General features: G+C 42.0%; 1 protein-coding gene across 1 annotated transcript; it reads left to right on the top strand.

Annotated features, from left to right (window-relative positions):
* The first annotated feature begins 614 nt into the window (after positions 1-614).
* LOC125718430 (transmembrane protease serine 9-like) lies at positions 615-18487 on the top strand. The gene is made up of 23 exons (XM_048992282.1): positions 615-802; positions 5241-5403; positions 6371-6618; positions 6792-6943; positions 7074-7314; positions 7578-7649; positions 8133-8180; positions 8456-8627; positions 8795-9027; positions 9146-9228; positions 9363-9602; positions 11940-11946; positions 13852-13983; positions 14721-14741; positions 14994-15156; positions 15307-15596; positions 15735-15904; positions 16056-16317; positions 16624-16695; positions 16964-17129; positions 17287-17519; positions 17631-17722; positions 17857-18487. The coding sequence occupies exons 1-23, from the start codon at positions 748-750 to the stop codon at positions 18109-18111; spliced, it is 3570 nt and encodes a 1189-aa protein (XP_048848239.1). The 5' UTR covers positions 615-747; the 3' UTR covers positions 18112-18487.
* Positions 18488-23046: the final 4559 nt, after the last annotated feature.

The following is a 23046-nucleotide window of genomic DNA, read 5'->3' as shown; positions in this document are numbered from 1 at the left end:
TTAATGTAAGTATCTCTGGGTGGGTCTGCAGGGTGTGTGGGTGTGTGTAGGGTGTGTTGTGTGTGTGTGTGTGTGTGTGTGTGTGTGTGTGTGTGTGTGTGTGTGTGTGTGTGTGTGTGTGTGTGTGTGTGTGTGTGTGTGTGTGTAGGGTGTGTCTGTAGACTTTTCCTGAGTCACCTAGGTTTCTTCATATGACTCAGACATGCACTTGGGTTCATTTGGTGTCGAAATAGCCCATAATGTGTATATTTGCCCTGTGATGCACTGACACCCCCCCCCCCCCCCCCCCCCCCCACACACACACTGTGACCCTGATCGGGATTAGTAGTTAGAAGATCCATTGGTGTGAATAATGATCCTGCATGCAGAGACATGTTAATTCACCACCCCCCTCATTATATACACCGGCCCAGTACCAAGGAGGAACCCCCTTAACCTACACGTCAGCCTGCTACGTTTATGTAAATTTGAGACCTCTGGTTTAACGTGTTCAATGCATTGGGGTCAACAATGTGCTGAAGGCTCTACGTTTCATCCATGACATTTTTACACGCTCTCATTAACAAGGTGTCTTCACCCTCAGACCTGTTGTTGACTATAAACTCTAGACACTAATGTTTGCAGATTCCAGGATAAAAAGCTAGACAGGTAGGTTGGGATGTGTTGAGGGTAAAATTAAGTTAGTCCAAGATAAAAGTTTAACAGTAGCAAAGACACGCGCACAGAGTGGGAGCTTCACTGGAAGCAATGGCTCTTGGGACAAGAGTGTGCTTTGTGGTGGTGTTCAGTCTGCTCACTAAGGGTAAGTAAAACTTCAGCCACAAGAGAAAGGATCACGGTTGAGCTGTGCTGCTTGAATGCTACATGCATAATAAACATTAAATTAACTATCCACCTATGGGTAAATGTCATATCTGGCATATTTTTATCCACATCCAAACAGATGCCACATAGGTTGGTTTCTTATTGCTTTACTTTGCTGCTTAATACATATTACAATTAAAACTGAAGCAGAGGAAGGTGTTCCCCATATATTTGGGATTACATGTGGTTTTAGCATCGGGCCGCTGCTACCGTTGACATTTCGCTTGTTAAGATGATAACTCAAAAAACCGTTTGTTGTTTTTCAAACTGCACATGCGTTGTATATGAGTGGACCTAAAAATGGTAAAATTTTGAGATGGACTGAATAATAATAATAATAATAATGCATTTTATTTATAATGCCCTTTTCATCACAAGATCTCAAAGGGCTACAAGTTAAAATAAAAGAGACGGAATAAACAGTATAAAAGTAAACAATTTTAAAACCTCTAAGTGGAGGAACCAAAGGTTTTGTTAAAAAGAAATGTCTTTCGATGCTTTTCAAAACAGGAGTGCCCCAAAATTGCAGCATTATGCATAGTAGTAAAAGGAGCAGTTATGACACTTGATACTGCCAAGACAGTAATTCAAATGATTTTCGACGGATACTTTCCAAACTTTGTAGAAGCGTCATCTGGGTGCTGAACTGCCAGTGGTTAAAGTTTGAGACAGAATGCCCCAAAATGGCAGCAACAATGCTTAGTGAATCAGACGACATTTGTCCTTGTGAATGTGAAAAGTCAGAAACTATGTCATGAATCATATGACTTCTTCACAAAAACATTGTCTGATGAATGTCTACACTACGGCTGTGCGATTTGACCAAAATCTCATATCCTGATACCGATATACAGCTCTGAAAGAAATTGAGACCGCTCTATATTTTTTAAAAAATCTGCATCCTTAAATCCTGGTTTAATCCCGGTTCTGCTGGCAGAAGGCTACGCTGAGCGGCAGGTTGCTTCCTGGCTCTAGGTTTCTAAGAAAGCAGTACACAAGGACAAGGTGAAGCAGGAGACACTGGGAATGACCAAAAACTAGCCAGGTAGAGGGAAGAAGTGATGATAACCTGAAAAATGAGTGAAACTAACGATTATTCTCTGGTTTCAATGTTTTCCAGTGTTGTATGTCATGACTTAGTACACTTTCTGTAAATTCAATGAATTAATAATTAAATATAATGACCATGGTACTGTATTGTGATTATTTAGAACTTTTGGGCAAATAATAAATGATGTAAAAGAATAATATATTAATGTAATATAAAACATTTTTCGCCTCGTGCCCATTGCTTCCGGGATAGGCTCGGACCCCATACGACGCAGTAGGATAAGCGGTTTGGAAAATGGATGGATGGATGGATGGAAAACACTTTTCAAAAGCAAATGATTACAGGACCCATATAAAATATTGCTATATAAAATACCAAATGTAAGACATTGTACTTTCAAGTTTAAACTGTAGCAGCAATATAAGGCTCACTAAATATAACAAGAAAACAAAATACACCTTCAAGTTTGAATTATAGCATTATATGAAAGCAACTAAAATATAAACTTTAAACAAAAATAAATACAAGCCTAACATATTATGCAAAATTGCAAATGTAAACGTGAATTTTAATTCATGAAATGCATTTCGTTCACCAAATGGCTTTCTTTCACTTACGAAATGCATTTTGTACACAAATGAATTTGTTTAGTTGACAGAACAAAATTTTGAGAATGAAATGGCTTTCTTTTTTATTCACGAAAGCAGACACATTCAGACTTCTGTCCGCGAAAAGCAAGGTGCTGATATCAGTCGTGTGCACAAAATGAAAAGTGCTTTTTATGCGTATGTTGACAAAATGTAACTGGAGTTTGTCTTTCTGTGGATAAAATGCAGCAAGACATTACTTGATTTTGTCATGAAATAATTCTTTTGTGGCACAGAATGTATTTTGCTGCCCCAAATGTTGTTGTGGCTCTAACACAGCACTAAATAAACAGCCCAGTTTTATGTCCATGTGCTGTTGTAGGTGATCTGGATGATGCCATCGTATGGAAAGAATAATCGTTATTTTCCTTAACATGAAACCAGCGGGACAAAACAGCACAAATGTAACACTAACCAAACAATGGATTTTTTTGTTTGTGCTGATTATAGCAGGACCAGCTTCACGGAGCTTAAATAGAGAAGCTTATTTTAGCCTTATTCTACCTGCTAGTGTAGCTACAGTAATACCTGCACCTCATGTTTGTGGATTTTTTTCTACATATCAGGTGTCGTAAGAATAGGACAAAAATCCTTAAATAAGCAGGAGGGAAGTCACAAGTGTCAAGTGATCCAGTAGTGGAAGGGAAGTGATCCACAAATGTGCAAAACCTGTTTCAGGTGTACAGATCACTTGATCAGCCTCGGTACGAAATGAACACAAAATCCGCAAATAGGTAGGTAATGTGATCCACAAACAAGAAGTGATCCAGAAATCTGAAGAAAAACCTATTCTGGTGTACAAATCATGCTGTATTTTTTTGTGGATATGAGTTTATACAAATACAAATAAAAATGCATATTTTTGGATAGTTAAATTTATGGATCATGGTACATATTTGTGGATTGTCTTCTGTGGGTTACAGAAATATCAACAAAAACTGAGCAAGGGAAACCACTCGCAGGAGTGTTTATGGCGGGAAACAGGCAGGGAAACAAACGCAGGCAAAGAACAATGACTGAACAGGGAGCACAGGACTAAAAGATGCTAATATACCTGGCTAAGAGAGGAAACCAAGGGATGGACAGAGAGAGGGAATGCAAGGATGACAAGCTGGGCAAACAAAAGGACAGAGAGAGGACTGACACATGGAAGGACCAGGAAAGGGATGCAGCAGTAGCAGTGAATTCTGCCAAGTTGGATGCTGGCGGAGCAGCGGCCACCTTTCCTGGGCCAGTAGTGGCTTTTTCTGGGCTGGGTGCTTGCAGAGTAGCATCCTTTTCTGGGTTGGGCATCCGCAAAGCAGCAGTCATTTCTGGCTTGAATGTCTGCGGATCACCTGAGGCCTCGCTTGGGCCGGACAGGGCAGCATAGGCCCCTTCTGCGTATCTTTGGAGGTGAGCAGAGTACATCAGGTGACAGGCGGAGCACCTTGGACATCTCAGGAACACCATGGAGGACGCAGTTAACACCAAGGCAGGGGTGAAGGGCACAGGGGTGATCTCACCCTTGTCAGGGTCAGTTCAGGCGGGATCCCTTTTTCCACTTTCACCTCCCTGACTTCGAGGTGCCGGACAGAGCCAGAGTGGCTTCTCCCCGGCTGAACTCGAGACTGCGGCAGCAGTGCCGGCTACCCCTGCACTGGACTCTGAGACTGCGGCAGCGGCGACAGGTAACTCGTCCTACAGCGGCGTGGATTCCGCAGGCTGCGCGGTAGAAGGCAGTGTGGAGGCAGCCGACTCAGGGCGGGAATGGAGATTAGTTTCCCTCCTCAGGCGGAGCACCTCCTTTAGGCTCTCCGCAACCGTTTCACCTTCTGGGGTGGAGTGATCGGACGCACAACTGCCATCTCCCAATCAACCCTCTGTAGTAGCTGCACAGCTACAAGAGAAGCCTGCACCAGGGGTTCTTCATAAAGCCTCCCACACAAGCCCAGGAGGGTGAAATATTCATGGCCTACGTTTCTGGTCGTTGGGGTTAAGCCATGGGGCTGTGCGGCCTCCCTGAGTTCATGGTCCAGAGGGGGAAGGTCCTGCTCCTCCTCACCGGACCCTATCGTCTGTTGCTCATCACCTGGCCAGATCCAGGACACTCAGCTCTTCTGGCTCATCTGCCGAGTCGTTGATGACCGGGCGCTTCCAATAGCAGTGGGTGGTCGGGCACGTAACCTCTGGAAGTGATCGGGAGCCCAGATCCTGGGTGAAGTTCGGGAACAACCGCGATTTAATAAAATCCAGGGCAACAATTACAGAGATGAGAAAAAATTGCAATTACATGTACATACTGCACTCTTGCAGCTCGTGCATGTCACGCCGGTTATACTGAATAATTAACCCTTACTAACTGGTAGGGTTGTCTAGGTCCACTTCTTTGTTTTAAACTGCAGAAAGTACTGCCACGCCACCCATGTCTTAAAAGACTACGATGTGATTGGCTGGAATTGCGCTTGTCTCTGCTATGTTCCTTACTGACCAGTTTCTCGAAGTTTCATGTTTTAAATTTCAATAATATGACAATAATTCGTTATATTGCTTATGTAGCCCAGTCCTGCAAATGCCAAATTTGTTAATATTATGAGTTTGTTCCTTTCTTTGAAACATTGCGCTAAAACTGCCAGTGTATGTCAGCGTAAGTTGGTCCATGTTCAGCCCTTTACCTGCTCACCTCTCCCCCCTCCCAGTGCTTGGCCAAGCTCCTCTCAACACCAGGACAGTGGGGGGTCAGAACACCTCTGTGGCAAGTTGGCCCTGGCAGGCCACTCTGTACTGGAATGGTTTCCACATGTGCGGGGGATCCCTCATCAACAGACAGTGGGTGCTCACTGCTGCCCACTGCTTCCCCAGGTGAGTTGTGATGTAAACACTGCCGAAGGATGAACAGTTAAGAAAATAATTATTCAAGACTATCAGTGAAGGAGCATGTTACGCAAACACATTTAAACTGTGAACAGATGTTCATATTAAAATGGAGTTGCGGTTTAAAAAGGAAAAAAATAGTTTAATGGCATCATGCTACCAGCTAATAGATAATTTTTAGGAATATACCATTTTATATCGTCTATGTTGATACATAGTTTACTTCTTTTGCATATCGTTTACTTCTTCTATATATAGTTTACTTAATGTTTGTGATTGCATTGGCCGGAAAGTCAGTAACATAATCTTGTTGAGTGTAACGCACTAACAATAAAAACTTTAGAATCTTTGAATCGAGACTGAGAAGTTGATTGTATATAAAACATCGAGGCAAATTGACAGGAAAACAAAGTTTGCTCCGGGTTTAACAAACCAACCTTCCATTTTAATGTTATATTACTGTCAGTGTAAGACATATATCATAACCCTTGAAATTTTAAGTCAGAGGTGTTTTGCCTATTTTTTTATTACTATTTATTAAATTATTATTATTATCCATCCATCCATCCATTTTCCAAACCGCTTATCCTACTGGGTCGCAGGGGGTCCGGAGCCTATTCCGGAAGCAATGGGCACGAGGCAGGGAACAACCCAGGATGGGGGGCCAGCCCATCGCAGGGCACACTCACACACCATTCACTCACACATGCACACCTATGGGCAATTTAGCAACTCCAATTAGCCTCAGCATGTTTTTGGACTGTGGGGGGAAACCGGAGTACCCGGAGGACTGTGCGGAGTTTGCATGTTCTTCCCATGTCGTCGTGGGGTTTTCTCCGGGTACTCCGGTTTCCCTCCACAGTCCAAAAACATGCTGAGGTACTTCCTGAAATACTTCAGGAAGATGAAGAGCATGCATGCTAGGTGTTGCTCCTGATTCTTTCGTTTGCTGTAGCACAAACCCAACCGGCTGGAGTGTGTATCTGGGCCAGCAGAATCAGGGAAATGTGAATCCCGCCCGCATCGTCCTTCATCCGCTTTACGACAGTCAGACACACGATAATGACATCGCTCTACTGAAGCTCAATGCCGCTGTGTACTTCACCAACTACATCCAGCCCATCTGCCTGGCAGACAATAGCAGCACCTTCTACAATGGCACTGAGACCTGGGTCACTGGCTGGGGAGATGTTAGCTCGAATGGTATGTGATCATATCTGCATCCTGACATATCAGTTCTGCTCCTGATCTCAATAATTAACATCATCCTAAATCCATAAATGAAACATTAGATGCCAGCTGAAGAGCTGGCTGGACCAGTGTTCTAATGTGATTTATCCGTTCCCCCAGTCAAACCAATGTTTTGTTCACCCCAGTCTCTCCTCGATCAACTGCGACTCTACAGGAAGTGCAGACCCCTGTAGTAGGAAATGGGATCTGTAGCTGCCTTTACGAAATGGTAAACATCACAATCACAGACAACATGATATGTGCCGGTCTCCTACAAGGAGGGAAGGGCTCGTGTCAGGTACAGCAGCTTCATAGTTATTTCCAGGGCATGTAGCTGAGAGCTGTCCCTGTGCTTACAGGCTTCACTGTTGGTATATGAAAGAATTTCACGGATGGTAATTTCTCTACTTGTGATAATGTACTTGCAGGGAGACTCTGGGGGTCCACTGGTGGTCCAGCAGGGCTCTGTCTGGGTCCAGGCTGGGGTTGCGAGCTTTGGCTGTGTAGAAACAAACTACCCTGAAGTTTTCACCCGGGTGTCCCATTATGAGAACTGGATCAACTTCACCATCGCCACTGACCAGCCATGCTTTGTCGCTTTCCTCTCCAATGGGACAGAGAGCAACAATGGCACCTGTGTAACACCAACTCCCACATCCTCCACCCCGTGTGAGTGGCTGATATTTCTCATGCCTAAATCTCATGATGTTATCTTATTCATTTCATGTTCTTATTGTTTCCTTTCTAAATTGACTCAAATCATTCTCATCATGTTACAGGATCTGGGTTATTATTGCTCGTCGTTACTGTAATAATTTAGATAATAGAGATTTGACCACAGATCATAACGTGGCTTTCCTCATTACGAACAGACCAGTACATCCTGGGGTTTGTACTGATTCCCTTCCTAATTCTCACCTCCTTCACCTCAGCGTATTCATTTAGCTCCGCCTTCACCTTCAACACAACAGAGAATTCATCCATGCCGACCACCACTGACCAATGTGAGTGTCTGACATTTCCCATCTCTAATTTGCCGTTGGGTGCTTAGGTTATTCTCATTGTGTCTGTTGTGTGATTGCCTTCCTCAGACAGACCTCTGACAGTACAGGAAGCCTTCACAAAACTGAACCAATAGCTCTCTGTCTGACTGGGTAACTGCTGGTTGATATTGTACCTGCATTTTAGAGGCGGAGTCTTTGGTGCCTTAATGCACGGGGTTACCCAGGCTGAAGCCCAGGGGTCTTCGCTAAAAGGGGCCACAATTAACTTTGTTTAATACCTAATTACCTGCCTCCAAACTCAACACATATTACTGTCACCACCCCACCCCCGCCTCCCCAGTTCACAACCACATCATCATAGGAAAGAGTTAGGGGGCCTCTGATCATGTAAATATAACTCTGGGTGGAGTAACAGAGTATGACCGGTGTAAATCTCAGCGGACCATCTTGGGTATTGTATTAATACTTGCCTTTGTTCTCCAGCCTCCTTCACCTCAGAGAATTCATCTACCTCCACCACCATTACCCAACGTGAGTGTCTGACATTCCCATCTTTAATGTCTCATTGGGTTCATAGGTTATTCTTATTTTGTCTATCGTGTGATTGGTTTCCTCAGACAGACGTCTTACAACACAGGGAGGCTTCACATAACTGTACCAAGTGCCCTCAGTCTGATTGGCTGATCACTGGTTTATGTTGTAACTGCACTTCAGAGGCAGAGTAGCAGAGTATGACTAGCGTAGATCTTAGCAGATGATCCTGGGTATTGTATTGATACTCCGCCTTTGTTCCCTCACCTCCTAAGCCTCAGCGGGTGTATGTGGTTTCGCCCCACTGAATAATGCTTTGAACAGTGAGTTTGTGGAGGCCGGGATGTGGCCCTGGCAGGTCAGCCTGCGCAAGAATGGGGTCCAGGTCTGCGGGGGCACTCTCATCACACAGATATACGTCTTGAGCGCAGCAGAGTGCTTCAACAGGTCAGTTCCTCTCGCAACTGACCACCAAGCTCTATAGGAATGTACATTAGCTTTATGATGTTATGTGCCTACATGTATTCAGATATCAAACCTTTAGCGATGACCAACGCTTCAGTTCTACATCCTCATGTTTCCATTTTCTGTGCTTCCAACTCATCCGAGCTCAGCTCAGTGCCCAACAGCAGCCAGTGGACAGTGGTTCTGGGAATGAACGTGTCACTTGGGGTGTCTGACATCACCCTGAGCAACCTGCCAGGTCCTAACATCGCTCTGCTCCACCTGGCCAAAAGTGTGACCCTGGCCGACTACATCCAGCCCGTGTGCCTGGACTTGGATAACACTGTATTCACCAGTGGAGCACAGTGCTGGGTGACACGATTGAACAGTGATGAGGGCGGAGGTGAGTGAGTCAGCATGCACCCACATGTCTCACTTTCAAATAGTGTCCTGCGTCACTGAGTATAAAATATTGGAAGTTTATGCAAGTCATAAGAACCCTCCCCCACCCCACCTTGCAGTTCACCAGCAGGAGACGTCGGTGGAAGACTGTGCGTCCGTCTCATCTGATGACATCTGCACTCCAGCTCTAAGCTCACTGACGGTAGGGCCACGAATCTGCTCCTGCCCCTTTCATGCTCATCCTCCTCTGCGCTGACAGTGTCTGCTGCTCCCTTACAGATGCATATGTGCCTCAGCCTTTCTCTCATTCCTTCTGCCTCCCTCTCCTCATCACAGGGATATACAGGGGGGGCACTGGTTTCCCAGAACAGCAGTACCTGGTTCCAGGGTGCAGTGATAATGAAAAATAGCTCCAGCTCACAAACGACACCACAGCAGATCTTTACATCGCTGTCCAGGTTCAAGAATTTCCTCAAAGGGAATGTGGGGCCGATGCCACAGCCCGGCAGAGCAGGACAGCACTTCTCTGCCCTCCTCAGCCTCACCCTCCCCCTCCTCTCCCTCTCCCTGATGTCAGTCTGGGGCCACTGACATCCTCAACTGTTTTTCGTCTCATTAATCAGCACCGTTTCTGTAACATTAAAACAAAATTACAGGCTGTATGACAGAAAGTATCTCAATCTAACCGTTTAGTTTAGTACCTTTTTGTTTACTCTAACCTGTCTTTTATCATTTAATTTTGTTTACCATTTTAAAAATTAAAAGCAAATTACTGCCTGTATTAAAATATTTATTAATAATCAAGACAAACCTGACTGAACTTAATTATTTACAATTAAATTTAAACTCGTTATAACTGGATATTTAATTGTACAGAAAATTTCCACAAAATTCTGCTTCTCTCATCTTACTACTGTTGACTTTTAGCTTCTGAAATGTAAGCAGTATCTATGTAATATATATTTTCCAATCAGTTGTCTTTACCACTGTTCATGTTTAATCATGTGTAGTCAGATATATGATACTACTTTATATGTCAATTAAAAACTTTTAAACATTTTAAATGATTGCTTTTTTTTCATATTCCGATTTTTAATTCAGTTTAATTCAGGTCAATATAGTTCAATTTATTTGTATAGCGCATTTTGACAACATTACATTGTCCCTGCCCAAAACCCCCCAGTGAGCAAGATAAATACTGCCAACCAAGAAGAAACTTTGGGAGAAACCAGAGTCAGAGGGGGGAGCCCATCCTCCTTGGGCCAGTAGAGGAAGTCCAAAATAAAGACCCAATTTATAATGCAGAATTCTGAATAGTCCAGATATAAACATGGAAGGTCCTGTGGAAATGTGGAAGCTGAGGTCTGGGCAGGTAGGTGAGGAAGGCGATGTGTAAGAATGTGGCCAAGTTGCTATTCCTCCTCGCTAGCCGAGAGGGACACCCCAAGGAGAGACAGGATCTGCATTCATGTCCTGCAAAATAAAAGAGCCGTGTGCCCAGGTGGAGATGAAACATCTCCGTACCTCCGTCTATCATACCCTTCAAATCCATGCTAAAATGGGAAGTTGTGGGGGATGGTCGCAGTTGGAACATGATGCTACCATAGGTCATTTGGGATAAGGGACATGCGACAAGTTACCCCAATAAGCCAGTAACCATGCTTCGTAGTACAGGCCATAGGCCTACAGTATGCAGGTTAACCCAAGGAAATGGGTTTAAATGGTGAATTTAATAACTTCCATGGCATCAAACATCCAGTCTGATGTTAAGCAGCACTCTAAAGGCAATCAGTTGTCAAGGTGCTGTTGTAATCAGGTTGGAATGCATCTACAATGTCCCATAATCTAAGTCTGCTGGAGGTCTTTTTAGAAGCTTTATTAACACACTTGTGATGGACAGATCATTAAACCATTGTTTCGACTGTAGAATTGAACGGGAGGTAGCTGGCTTCAAACCCTTCTCAGTCTGAGCAGTAAGTATCGCTGGGGGCTTAAGCTTAAGGTTCAATGCGGAAATGAAGCTTACACTCATCAGCCTTGACCTTAACACCGCCTGCCTAATTTGTATAGGCCCCCTTCGTGCCACCAGAACAGGTCGGACGCATCAAGGCATAGACAACAATGTTTAGGTAGGAAGTATATGTGACAAGTAACATAAACATGAATGGCAGGACCCAAGGTTTCTCAACAGAATACTGTCCAGAGCATCATGCTGCCTCTGCTGGCTTGCCTTCTCCCCATAGTGCATCCTGGTGCCATCTCTTCCCCAGGAAAATGATGGCCATCTACATGATGTAACAGAAAATATGACTCACCAGACCAGGCCACCTTCTACCATTGTTCCATGGTCCAGCTCTGACACTCATGTGCCCATTGTAGGCGTGTTTGGTGGTGGACAGGGGTCAACATGGGCACTCTGACCGGTCTGCAGCTACGCAGCCCTATACACAGCAAGCCGGGATGCACTGTGTGTTCTGACACCTTTCTATCACAGCTAATTGTGCTACAGTGATTCTCCTGTGGGATTGGACCAGATGGGCTAGCCTTTGCTCCCCACATGCATCAATAAGACCCTGTTGCTATGTTCACCATCATTGGACTATTTTTGGTAGATAATAATCACTGCATACTGAGAACACCCTACAAGACCAGCCATCAAGCCATCACAGTTTGGCCATTGTCAAAACCGCTCAGATCCTTATATTTTTCTCGCTTACAACACGTGAACTTCAAGAACTGACTGTTCACATGTCTAATACATAAAGGCACCCTGAGATGTGACATTGGAATTAGATAATCAATGTTATTTACTTCGCGTCTCAGTGGTTTTAATGTTGTGGCTGACCTGTTGGGGTTCTGTCTCTGGGTGTCTTTCTGGTGAACCGGTGTCTCATCCCTGGCTTTGTGCCTCAGTGTGCCTGTATCTGGGTTTATCCTCTGTGTAATTGCACAAAATCAGGGTATTTTAAGTGTATTTTATGTTTATTTAAGTCTGTACCTGACAGAGGTGTCCTCTGTAATTGCTTGTATGTGGATTGTATGTGGGTTCCAGCCCTCCATACGTTTATAAGCTTTGCCAGAATGAGCCCTTTACATTTTCAATATCCATTGTGTTATTTAGGTCATTCCTTTGTATAATCTAATACTACAGTCAAGGTAATAATGTCTCACAACACCCATTTTATTATACATATATGCAGTTAGCATTAATATGAACTGTATTTTATCCTTGTGTATTGTTATGTTCATGTGTAGAAGAGAAGCCTCTTTGTTTATTTTCATTAAGATGAGTTTTGGTTTCTATTCCTGTCAGCTTTAACAATATAAGGAAGGAATCTTCAACGGTGCCACAGGAATGTGCTTAACCACAAGGAAAAAAAGCAATGCGGGATTACTGACCGGTTACACCAACATCTCCTGTTTCTGAGTTAGCCAGAATTCCACAGCTTGTACGGAACTTCTCTCAGGCTCCACACTCTTATACATCTCATTCTAATCAGCAACCCCAAGACCAAGTAATTACTAGTTTCCTATAACAGTCTCTGGATTTAGGGAAGCACGTTTTATAATGTCAGGCTGAAACGACTTTTCAGTCACTGTAACTGGGTGCAGTTTTTTCAAAATGGTTATTTTAACCTTGTTCTGTGTGTGTTGCAGTCACCAAGATGTTAGTGCTTGTCCCCTCGTCCTTATTATTTAATGTCCGTCATCAAATATGTTCGTTACTAATGGACACTGTCTGCTGCCCATGGGTTCATATCTAACAATAAACAGAAAGAAACAGCTGTAATGTTATGTTGGTTTTCGCTTCCTTGGGTGTTTGTCAGTTTGGAGGAAAAACATCAGTAGCAACAAGGCGATGACCTGAAACAGATGAGCAAACAACAGAATGGCTTCGAAAGAAGTTAACTTTGTGTTGTGGAATCCAGACCACAAGCAAATTGAGTTGCTATTGCTAATGACCTGAATAGAAATCACAAAACATCAATGATATGAAACAATGTTGTAAGAAGGCATTGTCAGACTTCTGCAAGACTAATTAGCAGCTACAGGAAAACTATGGCGGTGATTATTATTGATAAACGAAGTTCTACTACTTGCTAAATGCAAGGACTTTGACTTTGGATGATCAAGCAATAAAGACATGAAGAAAATTATGAAAAATGCTATTTTGAGTGTCATTACTTGTCTTATTGTTATTCAAATGAATATCACACCAAGGGTTATGAATAGAGTAGACACTGTTGACATAACAACAATTCATTCCATGGACTGCCCCATCACTATCCCCCATCTAAACCTACTCCTTACCCTCCCCCCTCCAACCTCTATCACCTCCTGCAATAGAGTAGTAGAGGAGTACTTAGTTTTTCATACCATTATATTGTGCATACATTATACCGTGGTATTGTGGTATGGTATTTTCGAAAGAATCACTTTTACGGGGGTCAGGCATATGTCTGACCTGTCTCAGTGTAATAAGATTCACCATATTGGTGCCTTTTGTGTCATCAATATACAGTTAATTTTGGGGCGATCTGTCTCAAAATTTGATCAGTTCTGGTTTGCCATCCATAAAATATGACAAAGATTCATCAAATACTTTATGAGTTATTGTTTTAATGAGGACGCGTCTGCTGCAGTGGCAGACTGGTCCCAAAACAACATGTGTTCCCCATCCAGAGAATACAATTCATGAATCCGAGTCATTCTGAAACGTTCACACTCCCACAGCATAGACCAGTTTGATTGGAATGTTTTTTTATTGGAATGCATCAAAACTGGAATGTCAGCAAGGTAAAACAGAAACGTACGGCTCTTTCAGTGAAGCCAACCCAAGGTATAAATTGGCTGATGATCGCAAGTGCACATACATACACAGGACGAGCATTACAGGAAGCAATGGCTCTTGGGACAAGTGTGTGCTTAGTGGTTGTGCTGAGTCTGGTTGCTAAGGGTAAGTGGTTCTTCAGCCACGACAGAGGGTTATGGTTGTACCTCTGTGCTGCTTGAATGTTGTGTGTATGATGTGTATTTCGAATGTATGTAACTATCCAGCTATGGGAAAATGTGAATTAAAATATGCCAAGAGATATGACATCCAAAGATGCTCCATAAACTCATTTATTGCTGAATTAATTTGCTGCTTAACACACATTATCTTCATTGGCTTCAGCTGAATGGACATATTCAAAAGCTCCTTCTCCTATGTTATTGCTTAATTATAGATAAGAGCTTCATAGATATAAATAGCTATAGCTGTATTTATAATTCTTTATTAATGCATTATGTATTATGAAGTTGTCTACAATGCATAATGATAGACCGAAAAATTCTGCAAAAAGTCTAAACGATAAAGTAATTAATAACACCAAGTAACTGATATCTTTGAGCTTCTGTAAGGACTCAATGGAATTAAACATCTGGAATATGAAATTGAATGAAACTAAATGTCTAACAACTGAATTCAGTCAGTTCTTGACAGAGTTATGTCTGCAATGGGATAGTTTGCTGCACATGTGACATTTTGTGAGATTAATACGATAAAACGGTGGGAACATTATCAAATGGCGATAGGAGCTTTGTTCGTGTTCACTGTGTCATTTCACCTGTATTTGGATTTTAAAGTTGTGAAATGTTACATGCAGCACTTTACAGTAATTAACCAGAGCAATTCTGTTTCGTTTTCTTTAGAATCATATGCACAGTCAAGTGGTAAGTTATATAATATTATGTATTTGTTCCTTTCTTTGAAACCTACACTAACATTATACCTGATACTGAGATTTAAGTATTTTGTATAACTGTATATAAATTCTACAGCATGTGAAACAGTGTTCAGCAAACGAACTGTCTAAAACCCAACACTGCTACATCGTGCGATATACGAATATCATGCAAACTCACAGTTTCAGTGTAAGTTTGTCAATGTTCAGGCTTTTTTCTGCTCACCTCTCCCCTTCCCAGTATGTGGCCAAGCTCCTCTTAACGCCAGCATTGTGGGGGGTCAGAACACCTCTGTGGGAAGTTGGCCCTGGCAGGCCAGACTGTACTGGACTCATTTTTACCGGTGTGAAGGATCCCTCATCAACAGACAGTGGGTGCTCACTGCTGCCCAGTGCTTCCCCAGGTGAGTCCTAAAGGTAACCTGTGACCCACACCTGTTGGTGTTATCTCTGACAGGACACTGCAATGTTACAGTAGCTAGACTTCAGAGAATCATCAAAAGTTAATCTTCTTAGTTCATTACAGGATGTTTAACACTCTCTACTTTCCATAGTGCTGTTACAAACGGTTGGGTTGTTTATCTGGGTCAGCAAACCTCGAAACAATCCAATCTAAGCGAAGCAGGATGGAATTTAAGTCGCATCATCCAACATCCGAATTACACCGTGGGACAGCTCGGCTACAACATTGCTCTGGTGAAGTTACAGTCTGCTGTGAACTTCACTGACTACATCCGGCCTGTTTGCCTGGCCGCCAGTGGCAGCACCTTCTACAGCGGCACAGAGACCTGGGTCACTGGGATGACACTGTCTAATCCGTTCATCTCAATAAGTAACATCCTGTGTAAGTGACACTGCAGATTGTCAGTGTTTTACAGAGAGCTGAGCTGATGGCTTCTGACATATTGCTCAACTTACTCTCAGACTGTCAGCTATTGACCAGTCAAATGATGACCCTTTTCCAAAATCTGTTGATCCTCAGCCCTCCTCTTCTCATCTGGGAATCTGCAGCAAGTGAAGATTCCCGTGGTGGGAAACAGACAGTGCTACTGCCTTTACAGCAACCTGTCGATTACCCTGCCCTCTTTCAATACCACACAGAACTTCATGTGCGCTGGCCAGCTGGCATGGGGGGGAACCTCTACATGTCAGGTAAAGTAGCTTCATGTATTTCTTACAGCTCCTGCACTCTGACGCCGTCTCTGACTGTTTATATGACAAACTTCACAACAGGTCATTGTGTTTTTGGTTGATGGTTTTAAGTTCAGATCAGTGTCATCAAAATCTGCTTTCACTTTTGCAGGGACACCTCGGGAGTCCAGTGATCGCCAAATACGGCCACATTTGGGTCCAGGCTGGGGTTGAGAACTATGTGTGTGTTAAAACTGGACTCCCTGGTGTCTATGCCAGGGTGTCCCAATATGAGGACTGGATCAACTCCACCATCACCTCTGACAGGCCAGGCTTTGTCACTTTCACCTCCAATGGGACAGACAGTGACAATAATGTCACCTGCACTGGTGTCCCACCTATTACCAGACCATCTTCCCCAGCCCCCACCCTGAGTGAGTGGCTGACATTTCTCATATCTAATTCCCATGATGTTATCTTACTGTATACTATCACTCAGGGACATACTTGCAACAAACTTATTTGTCCTTCATGTTCTTTGAGTCAGACTCTAAGTACTCTCATCATATTACATGACATGCCAATGAGTTTATGCTCATTATGGCTCAGTGTGACTTAGCGACATTAGCGATTTGGCTAAGGAGTGCAATGAGCAGGTATTCTTCATGATGAACAGAGCAGTGCATCCTGAGGCTTGTGCTAATTATTTCCCTAATTCTCTCCCTTCTCCTTCACCTCAGTGCACTCATCTACCTCCACCATTGCCCCCATAACAACAGCGCACTCATCTACCTCCAGCACCACTGCCAAGCGTGAGTGTCTCACATTTCCATCTAGATTTTCACGCTTTTCTCATTGTGTCTGTTGTGTGATTACCTTCCTCAGACAAATGGCTTAAATCACAGGAAGGTTTCACTTAACTGTACCAAGTGCCCTCTGTCTGATTGGCTGATCACTTGTTAATGTTGTAACTGCATTTCAGAGGCAGAGTAGCAGAGTATGAACAGCATACAACTCCACAGACGATTGTGGATATTGTATTAATATTCTGTCTCTATTTCCCCACCTCCTTCATCTCAGCGGATGTATGTGGTCTCGCCCCACTGAACAATGGCGGCAGCAGTGGGTCGGTAGCAGCAGGGGCGTGGCCCTGGCAGGTCAGTCTGCAGAAAAATGGGGTCCAAGTCTGTGGGGGCACTCTCATCACACGGAGATACGTCATGAGTGCAGCAGAGTGCTTCAACAAGTGAGTTCCTCTTGCATCTGACCACCGAGGCCCGTATGAAGTTATGTTTTTATGTCTTATGAAGTTTTATGCCTACACACACCTATTAGGATCGTAAACCTTCAGTTCTTCATCCTCATGTTTCCATTTTCTGTGCTTCCAACTCATTCGACCTCAGCTCAGAGCCCAACAGCAGCCAGTGGACAGTGGTTCTGGGAATGAATGTGTCACTAGGGGTGTCTGACATCAAACAGAGCAACCTGCCAGGTCCTAACATCGCTCTGCTCCACCTGGCCAAAAGTGTGACCCTGACCGACTACGTCCAGCCCGTGTGCCTGGACTTGGATAACACTGTATTCACCAGTGGGGCACAGTGCTGGGTGACGGGATGGAGCAATATTCAGGGTGGAGGTGAGTGTGTTAGCACCACTCTGTCACTTTGAAATGGTTTTACCGAATATGAAATATAGAAAGATTATTCAAGAAAGAAGCAACACCTCTCTCTCCTCCCCCGCCTACCAGTCCAAAGTCTTCAGCAGCAGGAGGCAATAGTGGAAAACTGTGCAACCACGTCTCCTGACCAAATCTGCACTGTAGTTCTAAGCTCACTGACGGTAGGGCCACAAATCTGCTCCTGCCGCTTTCATGCTCATCCTCCTCTGCGCTGACAGTGTCTGCTGCTCCCTTACAGATGTATATGTGCCTCAGCCTTTCTCTCATTCCTTCTGCCTCCCTCTCCTCATCACAGGGATATACAGGGGGGGCACTGGTTTCAAAGAGAAGAGGATCATGGTTCCAGGGTGCAGTGATAATGACAGGTAACTCCAGCACACGTGCGGCATCACGGCAGGTCTTCACCAAGACGTCAAAGTTCAAGAGTTTCATTGGGGATGTAGTGGGTCTGTTGCCACAGCCCAGCAGAGCAGGACAGCACTTCTCTGCCCTCCTCAGCCTCACCCTCCCCCTCCTCTCCCTCTCCCTGATGTCAGTCTGGGGCCACTGACACCCTGGATTGTTGTTCCTCTTCATCAATCAGCTCCGTTTCTGTAACATTAAAATAAAATTACAGGCTCTATGACAAAAAGCAGCTCAAACTAACAGTTTACCTTGTGATTTTGTTTAGTCTTTTGAAAATTTAAAAGTAAACTATTGCTTGTATTAAGAAATATTTATTGATGATTAAGACAACCATGACTGCAATAAAAGTAGTAATGCATTAGGGTTGCATTCATAGTTAAATTGAATATTTCATTGAAAATTTCATTGTGCGAAAACTACCTGCAAAATTTCGCTTCTGTCACTACATTACTATTGTTGACTTAGCTTATGAAATGAAAGACTGGCAGAAATATTTGTCATTTATAATGCATTGTCTTTACCTCTGCTTCATGTTCAATCATGTATAAATCACACATACTTTAAGATAACACTTTATATAACAATTAAAAACTGATTTCAAATGAGTAAATGTTTCTGTTTTTATTCTGATTTTCATTACTACCTGGAATAATAATTTACAGGTTTTCTTTAATATTGCCCTGGTTTCATTGGTATAATCAAACTAAATAGAAAAGTGTTTTTCCTGAAGGAAATGTGAGTGTGATTGCTCCACAGCAGCAGGCAAGTTCTGCAGGTTGTTACTATGGTACTCAGGGTGATTGCTAAGGTTAGTAGGGTATTGTTATGTTATTGCTGTTGATAGGTGGTTGCGTTAGACACTATTTTTAACAAAAAACTTGGGTACTTTTACTAACAAGTTCAGTTAGAATAGCAACATTAAAACTGGAATGGAATGACCAGTCATGTTCTACTATAAATAACAGCAAAATATATATAAAATACTGAAGTAATACAAGGCAATAAAGTACTGGAAGGGTAAATAAGTCTTCAAACCAAACAAAACAAAAACATCCCACACCCAACAGACAATTACAAAGCAATTAGAAGTGAAATGTGCCCTTGGCCGAGTCGAATACAAAAATGCAATACAGGAAACAAATATGAAAGCAAAAATCCCTGAAGGCAGTGAACCTGATGAAGGGCACTCGCTATCGTACGCGACCTCGCCTGTAAACGTCCAAAACAGCAAAAATGGACGGAGAGCAGGGAAAACCGCCGCTCAAATCACTATAACAGGAGACCCAAGACCAAGATAGATATTTGTTAGCACAACGAAAACCAAATGAAATTGGCAGCATAAAATGGACCAGCCTGACTCATTTGAAGGCAGAATTGCATTAAGCAGAGGTTCTGAACTAACTGGTACGAGCCCATCTCTGCTGCATGGAAAATACCCACTTACGCTGCAAAGCAAAAATAGTGGAGACAGACGTTTCACCAGTCAGCCAAACTGCAGACCACACCACCAAGTTCTCGGGAAGAGGTGGGAAGTGGTAGGGAACGTACATCCTAACAACCGCCATCCAGCCTAGATATAACGTTGAAAGAATGCAACCAGTAAGTGGCCCTTGAATAAAAAAATCCAATATACTGTATGTCACGGGCGTGCAGAACGGAAGATCGCTCAGGAAGCGCGAGCGATCCAAAAACAGGCAGGCAGGAATCGGGGCAAACGAGGGTTTAATCTGAACAGGCACGGACACACACCGGGTAACATCAATGACAGACAATGGACTCAGGTAAGACACGGACTGAAATACACAGGACTGATCGAAAGTAAACGGACACAGCTGGGTACGATCCGGGAAACACACGTGGGTAAGCAGGGGGCGTTGCACACATGAGGAGCCGACGAGCAGGTCATGACACTGTAGGAGACAATTACGTGAAAATAAAAATGGCAAGATACCATATCTGCCACATTAGCACAAACGAAAAAATGCAGGCATATTTTGCCTCTACTGTGTGTTGGGTGACATGGCCGAAGGTAAATCATGTGGTATGAAAAATGAATGGAAGTCAATGGTAGGATGGAAGGATAAGAAAAAAAAATAGAAAAAAGACAAGTGTCTGTCAATTTCTCTTTGTCTGGTTTTTGCATGACCTGCTCTGAGGTATGCTATAGAGATTGGTGACAAACTCTTTTTAAGCCAAATCAGGAGTCAGAAGTTACTTGAATAGAATTCCAAAGTCAGTCTTTTATTGTATCGACAATGGCTACATACAAGGCTGGACAAACGTGCCCCATGGTGAATTACTGTATATTGATTTTTATACACTATTTAAATGTCCTATCAAGACATTTTTACAGGGGCTATTCCAACCAGTGTTAATTTCGTTGACGAAAATTGTTCGTCATAGTTATCGTCAACGACCTTTATTTTATTTTCAGACTAAAACGAGACGATAACAAAATAAAAAATATTTCATGAGTCCTAAGACTATGACGAAATGTATTGAGAATTTCGTCAACGAAAAAAAACGAGATGAAAATGTTTGCCAGAGACGAGATCCAATCAGAACTAATGTAGTTCGCATGCAGGGGTATTCAACTAAAATTTAAAGAGGTCCATTTAGAGAAAATTTCTTGATGCAAAGAACCGGAAAATTATACTGTCTAACCATTTAGTGTGATATATATTTAAGTAGTCCAACTATTAGGACACTTAAAAAAAATTGGTTCTCGTCCTTTTTTTGGAGGAGGTGGGTCGGGCGGGCGGGATTTTTATTTCATTTTTTTTTACAAATTTTGATTGACTGTTTGGACTTTCAAATATGTAGAAAAATACATATTTGAAAATACATACCGAAGAGAGCAGACCTACTTAGTACGCCTCCTCAGTTCTTCCAGTTTGTTGCGTTTCAAATATATTAAATGTAAGAAAATACAAGAATGTAAATTCCTTGATCCATGTGTATCTCATAAATGTCTTCCCAACTATGGATTTGGATACTTTATGCTGATGTTTCATTCGTGAATATAAAAATGATACTATTTGAAACCAATATTCTGTTTGTCATTCCCATTCTAAATGAACAACCACGATTTTAAAATATATATCTAGAAAGAAAGTGTATTAAAGCATGTTAAAACACGAGGAATTTACAAAATACAGGAACCTGAATGGTTGAACAAGGAAATGCAACTCCACAAACAAGTACTTAAGAACATGTACCACATCACTTCCCCAGATTTAAATGAGATGAGATAGAACCGAACATATGTATGACTGCCGATATGTATGTTTTCTCATTTACTAAATAAAAGTAGGGCTGCATTTCAAAATATGATAAAATAAATAAAATATGAAAATTGTGCATGTTTACAATGCTTAAATTAAGCCGTAAAACCCTAATACAGTCGTGTTTATGTAATATATTTTAGTGTTCATGGATTTAAGGATTGGTTTAGATAATCCCACACCGGTAATAAAATTAAAGTTTTGTGTCAAATATAAATACATACAAAATTATCACTTCAATCGCTATTAGAGTATGATATTGGGGGTCATATTTATATTATAAAACGTAACATGTTTTCCCTCGTATTAGCTTTATATTTGTTGGAATAACAACACAAATGGAATAACGTTTCATTTTTCATTTCAAATAAAACGCGGGGTTGCCAACTTCAGCCAGTTGGCTGGAGTAAGATTTTCAGTTCGAGATGTCTGCGCACAAATGAACCCGTTCTTACCTTGTAAATAGTCTGCATTTGTATTTAACCATGTAAATATACTTTTGACGTAGCTAATTTTATGTTTATAATGGAATAATATAGATTTGCAGTAAGATTTCCTGAAAGCGTATCATGCCAGATGCTTGAGATTTGGCAACCCTGAAAACGTACATTTTTTTTGTTTTACCTAAGTTGATTTATATAATAAATAACATTACTTTATACCGTTGTTAAAAAGCGGAAACCTCAACGAACATGAAATCACCAATAAACTACATCTACAAATATTTATTTAAATATTTCTATTTTAATATTCAGAGAGAGCAGGCCTGATGGCATTATAGCCTACGTACTTTTTCTTTTAAGTGATTTATTTTTGCACTAATGGCACTACTGATTTTACAGTACTCAGTTTTCGGGTAAATAAACATATGTTTGTGTTTCAGATAAGAGTGAAATCTATGGCTTTGTGTACTGCACAGTCAGACCGTAACACCGTTCCTTAACATTGGTTTAATTTCATCTTGGTGAACATAATGACTTTCAGAAATCGAAGGGAAACCTTAAACATTACACTTTGCACTTTTAATTTTAGTTGACTAAATCAGCTGTGGTTTTAGTCGAGTGGAATCTTATGATATTCAGCCAACTAAAACTAGACTAAAACTAAAATAATTTAGATGACTAAATTATGACTAAAACTAAATTACATTTTAGTCAAAAAGGATGACCCATAAATGTTTGTAAAGCTGGCTGCAGGTGCTTGATTTGGTACACCTATGGCAATAAGTCAGAATGAATCACCTGAATTCAATGATTAAAAGGTATGTCCTAATACTTTTGTCCATATAGCGTAACAGCTACTATGAAATCTAGAGTTCTTGACCTAGCTTGGGTATGTTTATAAAAAACAGAAATCAAATTCAAAGATGACGACATGGTTTTGCATGAGTACATTGTACATCAGTCTCTAGATTTAAGTAAGTACATTGTATAATGTCAGACTGACATTCACTGTGAATTACTGTAACTGGGCGTAGTTTTTTAGAAATGGTCTGGCATTCATTGCTCTTTCATCTCAATCTTATTTAACTGGTTTTACCAGTAAGGCTACTTAATGTGAGGACATTGAATGATAAAGTAATAAGGGCATGGAAAATACAATTCTTAGTTATTACTTGTCATTGTGTAAAACACCCACCATGATACACAAGATTTCTTGCCTATACAGCCATTGGTTCATATTCAACCACCGCTGTATATATTCTTTATAATTATAAATATTGCAAAGGAAGCTCTCAGTGATTAAGAAGTGATTCATTAGTTTAGCCATTAATTTGCCCATGTTTTACTTGCTTT

Source organism: Brienomyrus brachyistius, chromosome 22, assembly GCF_023856365.1.
Source record: "Brienomyrus brachyistius isolate T26 chromosome 22, BBRACH_0.4, whole genome shotgun sequence".
NCBI classification, from domain to species: domain Eukaryota; kingdom Metazoa; phylum Chordata; class Actinopteri; order Osteoglossiformes; family Mormyridae; genus Brienomyrus; species Brienomyrus brachyistius.
Note: the sequence above shows the minus strand (reverse complement) of the source record. Positions and strands in the feature narration are given on the sequence as shown.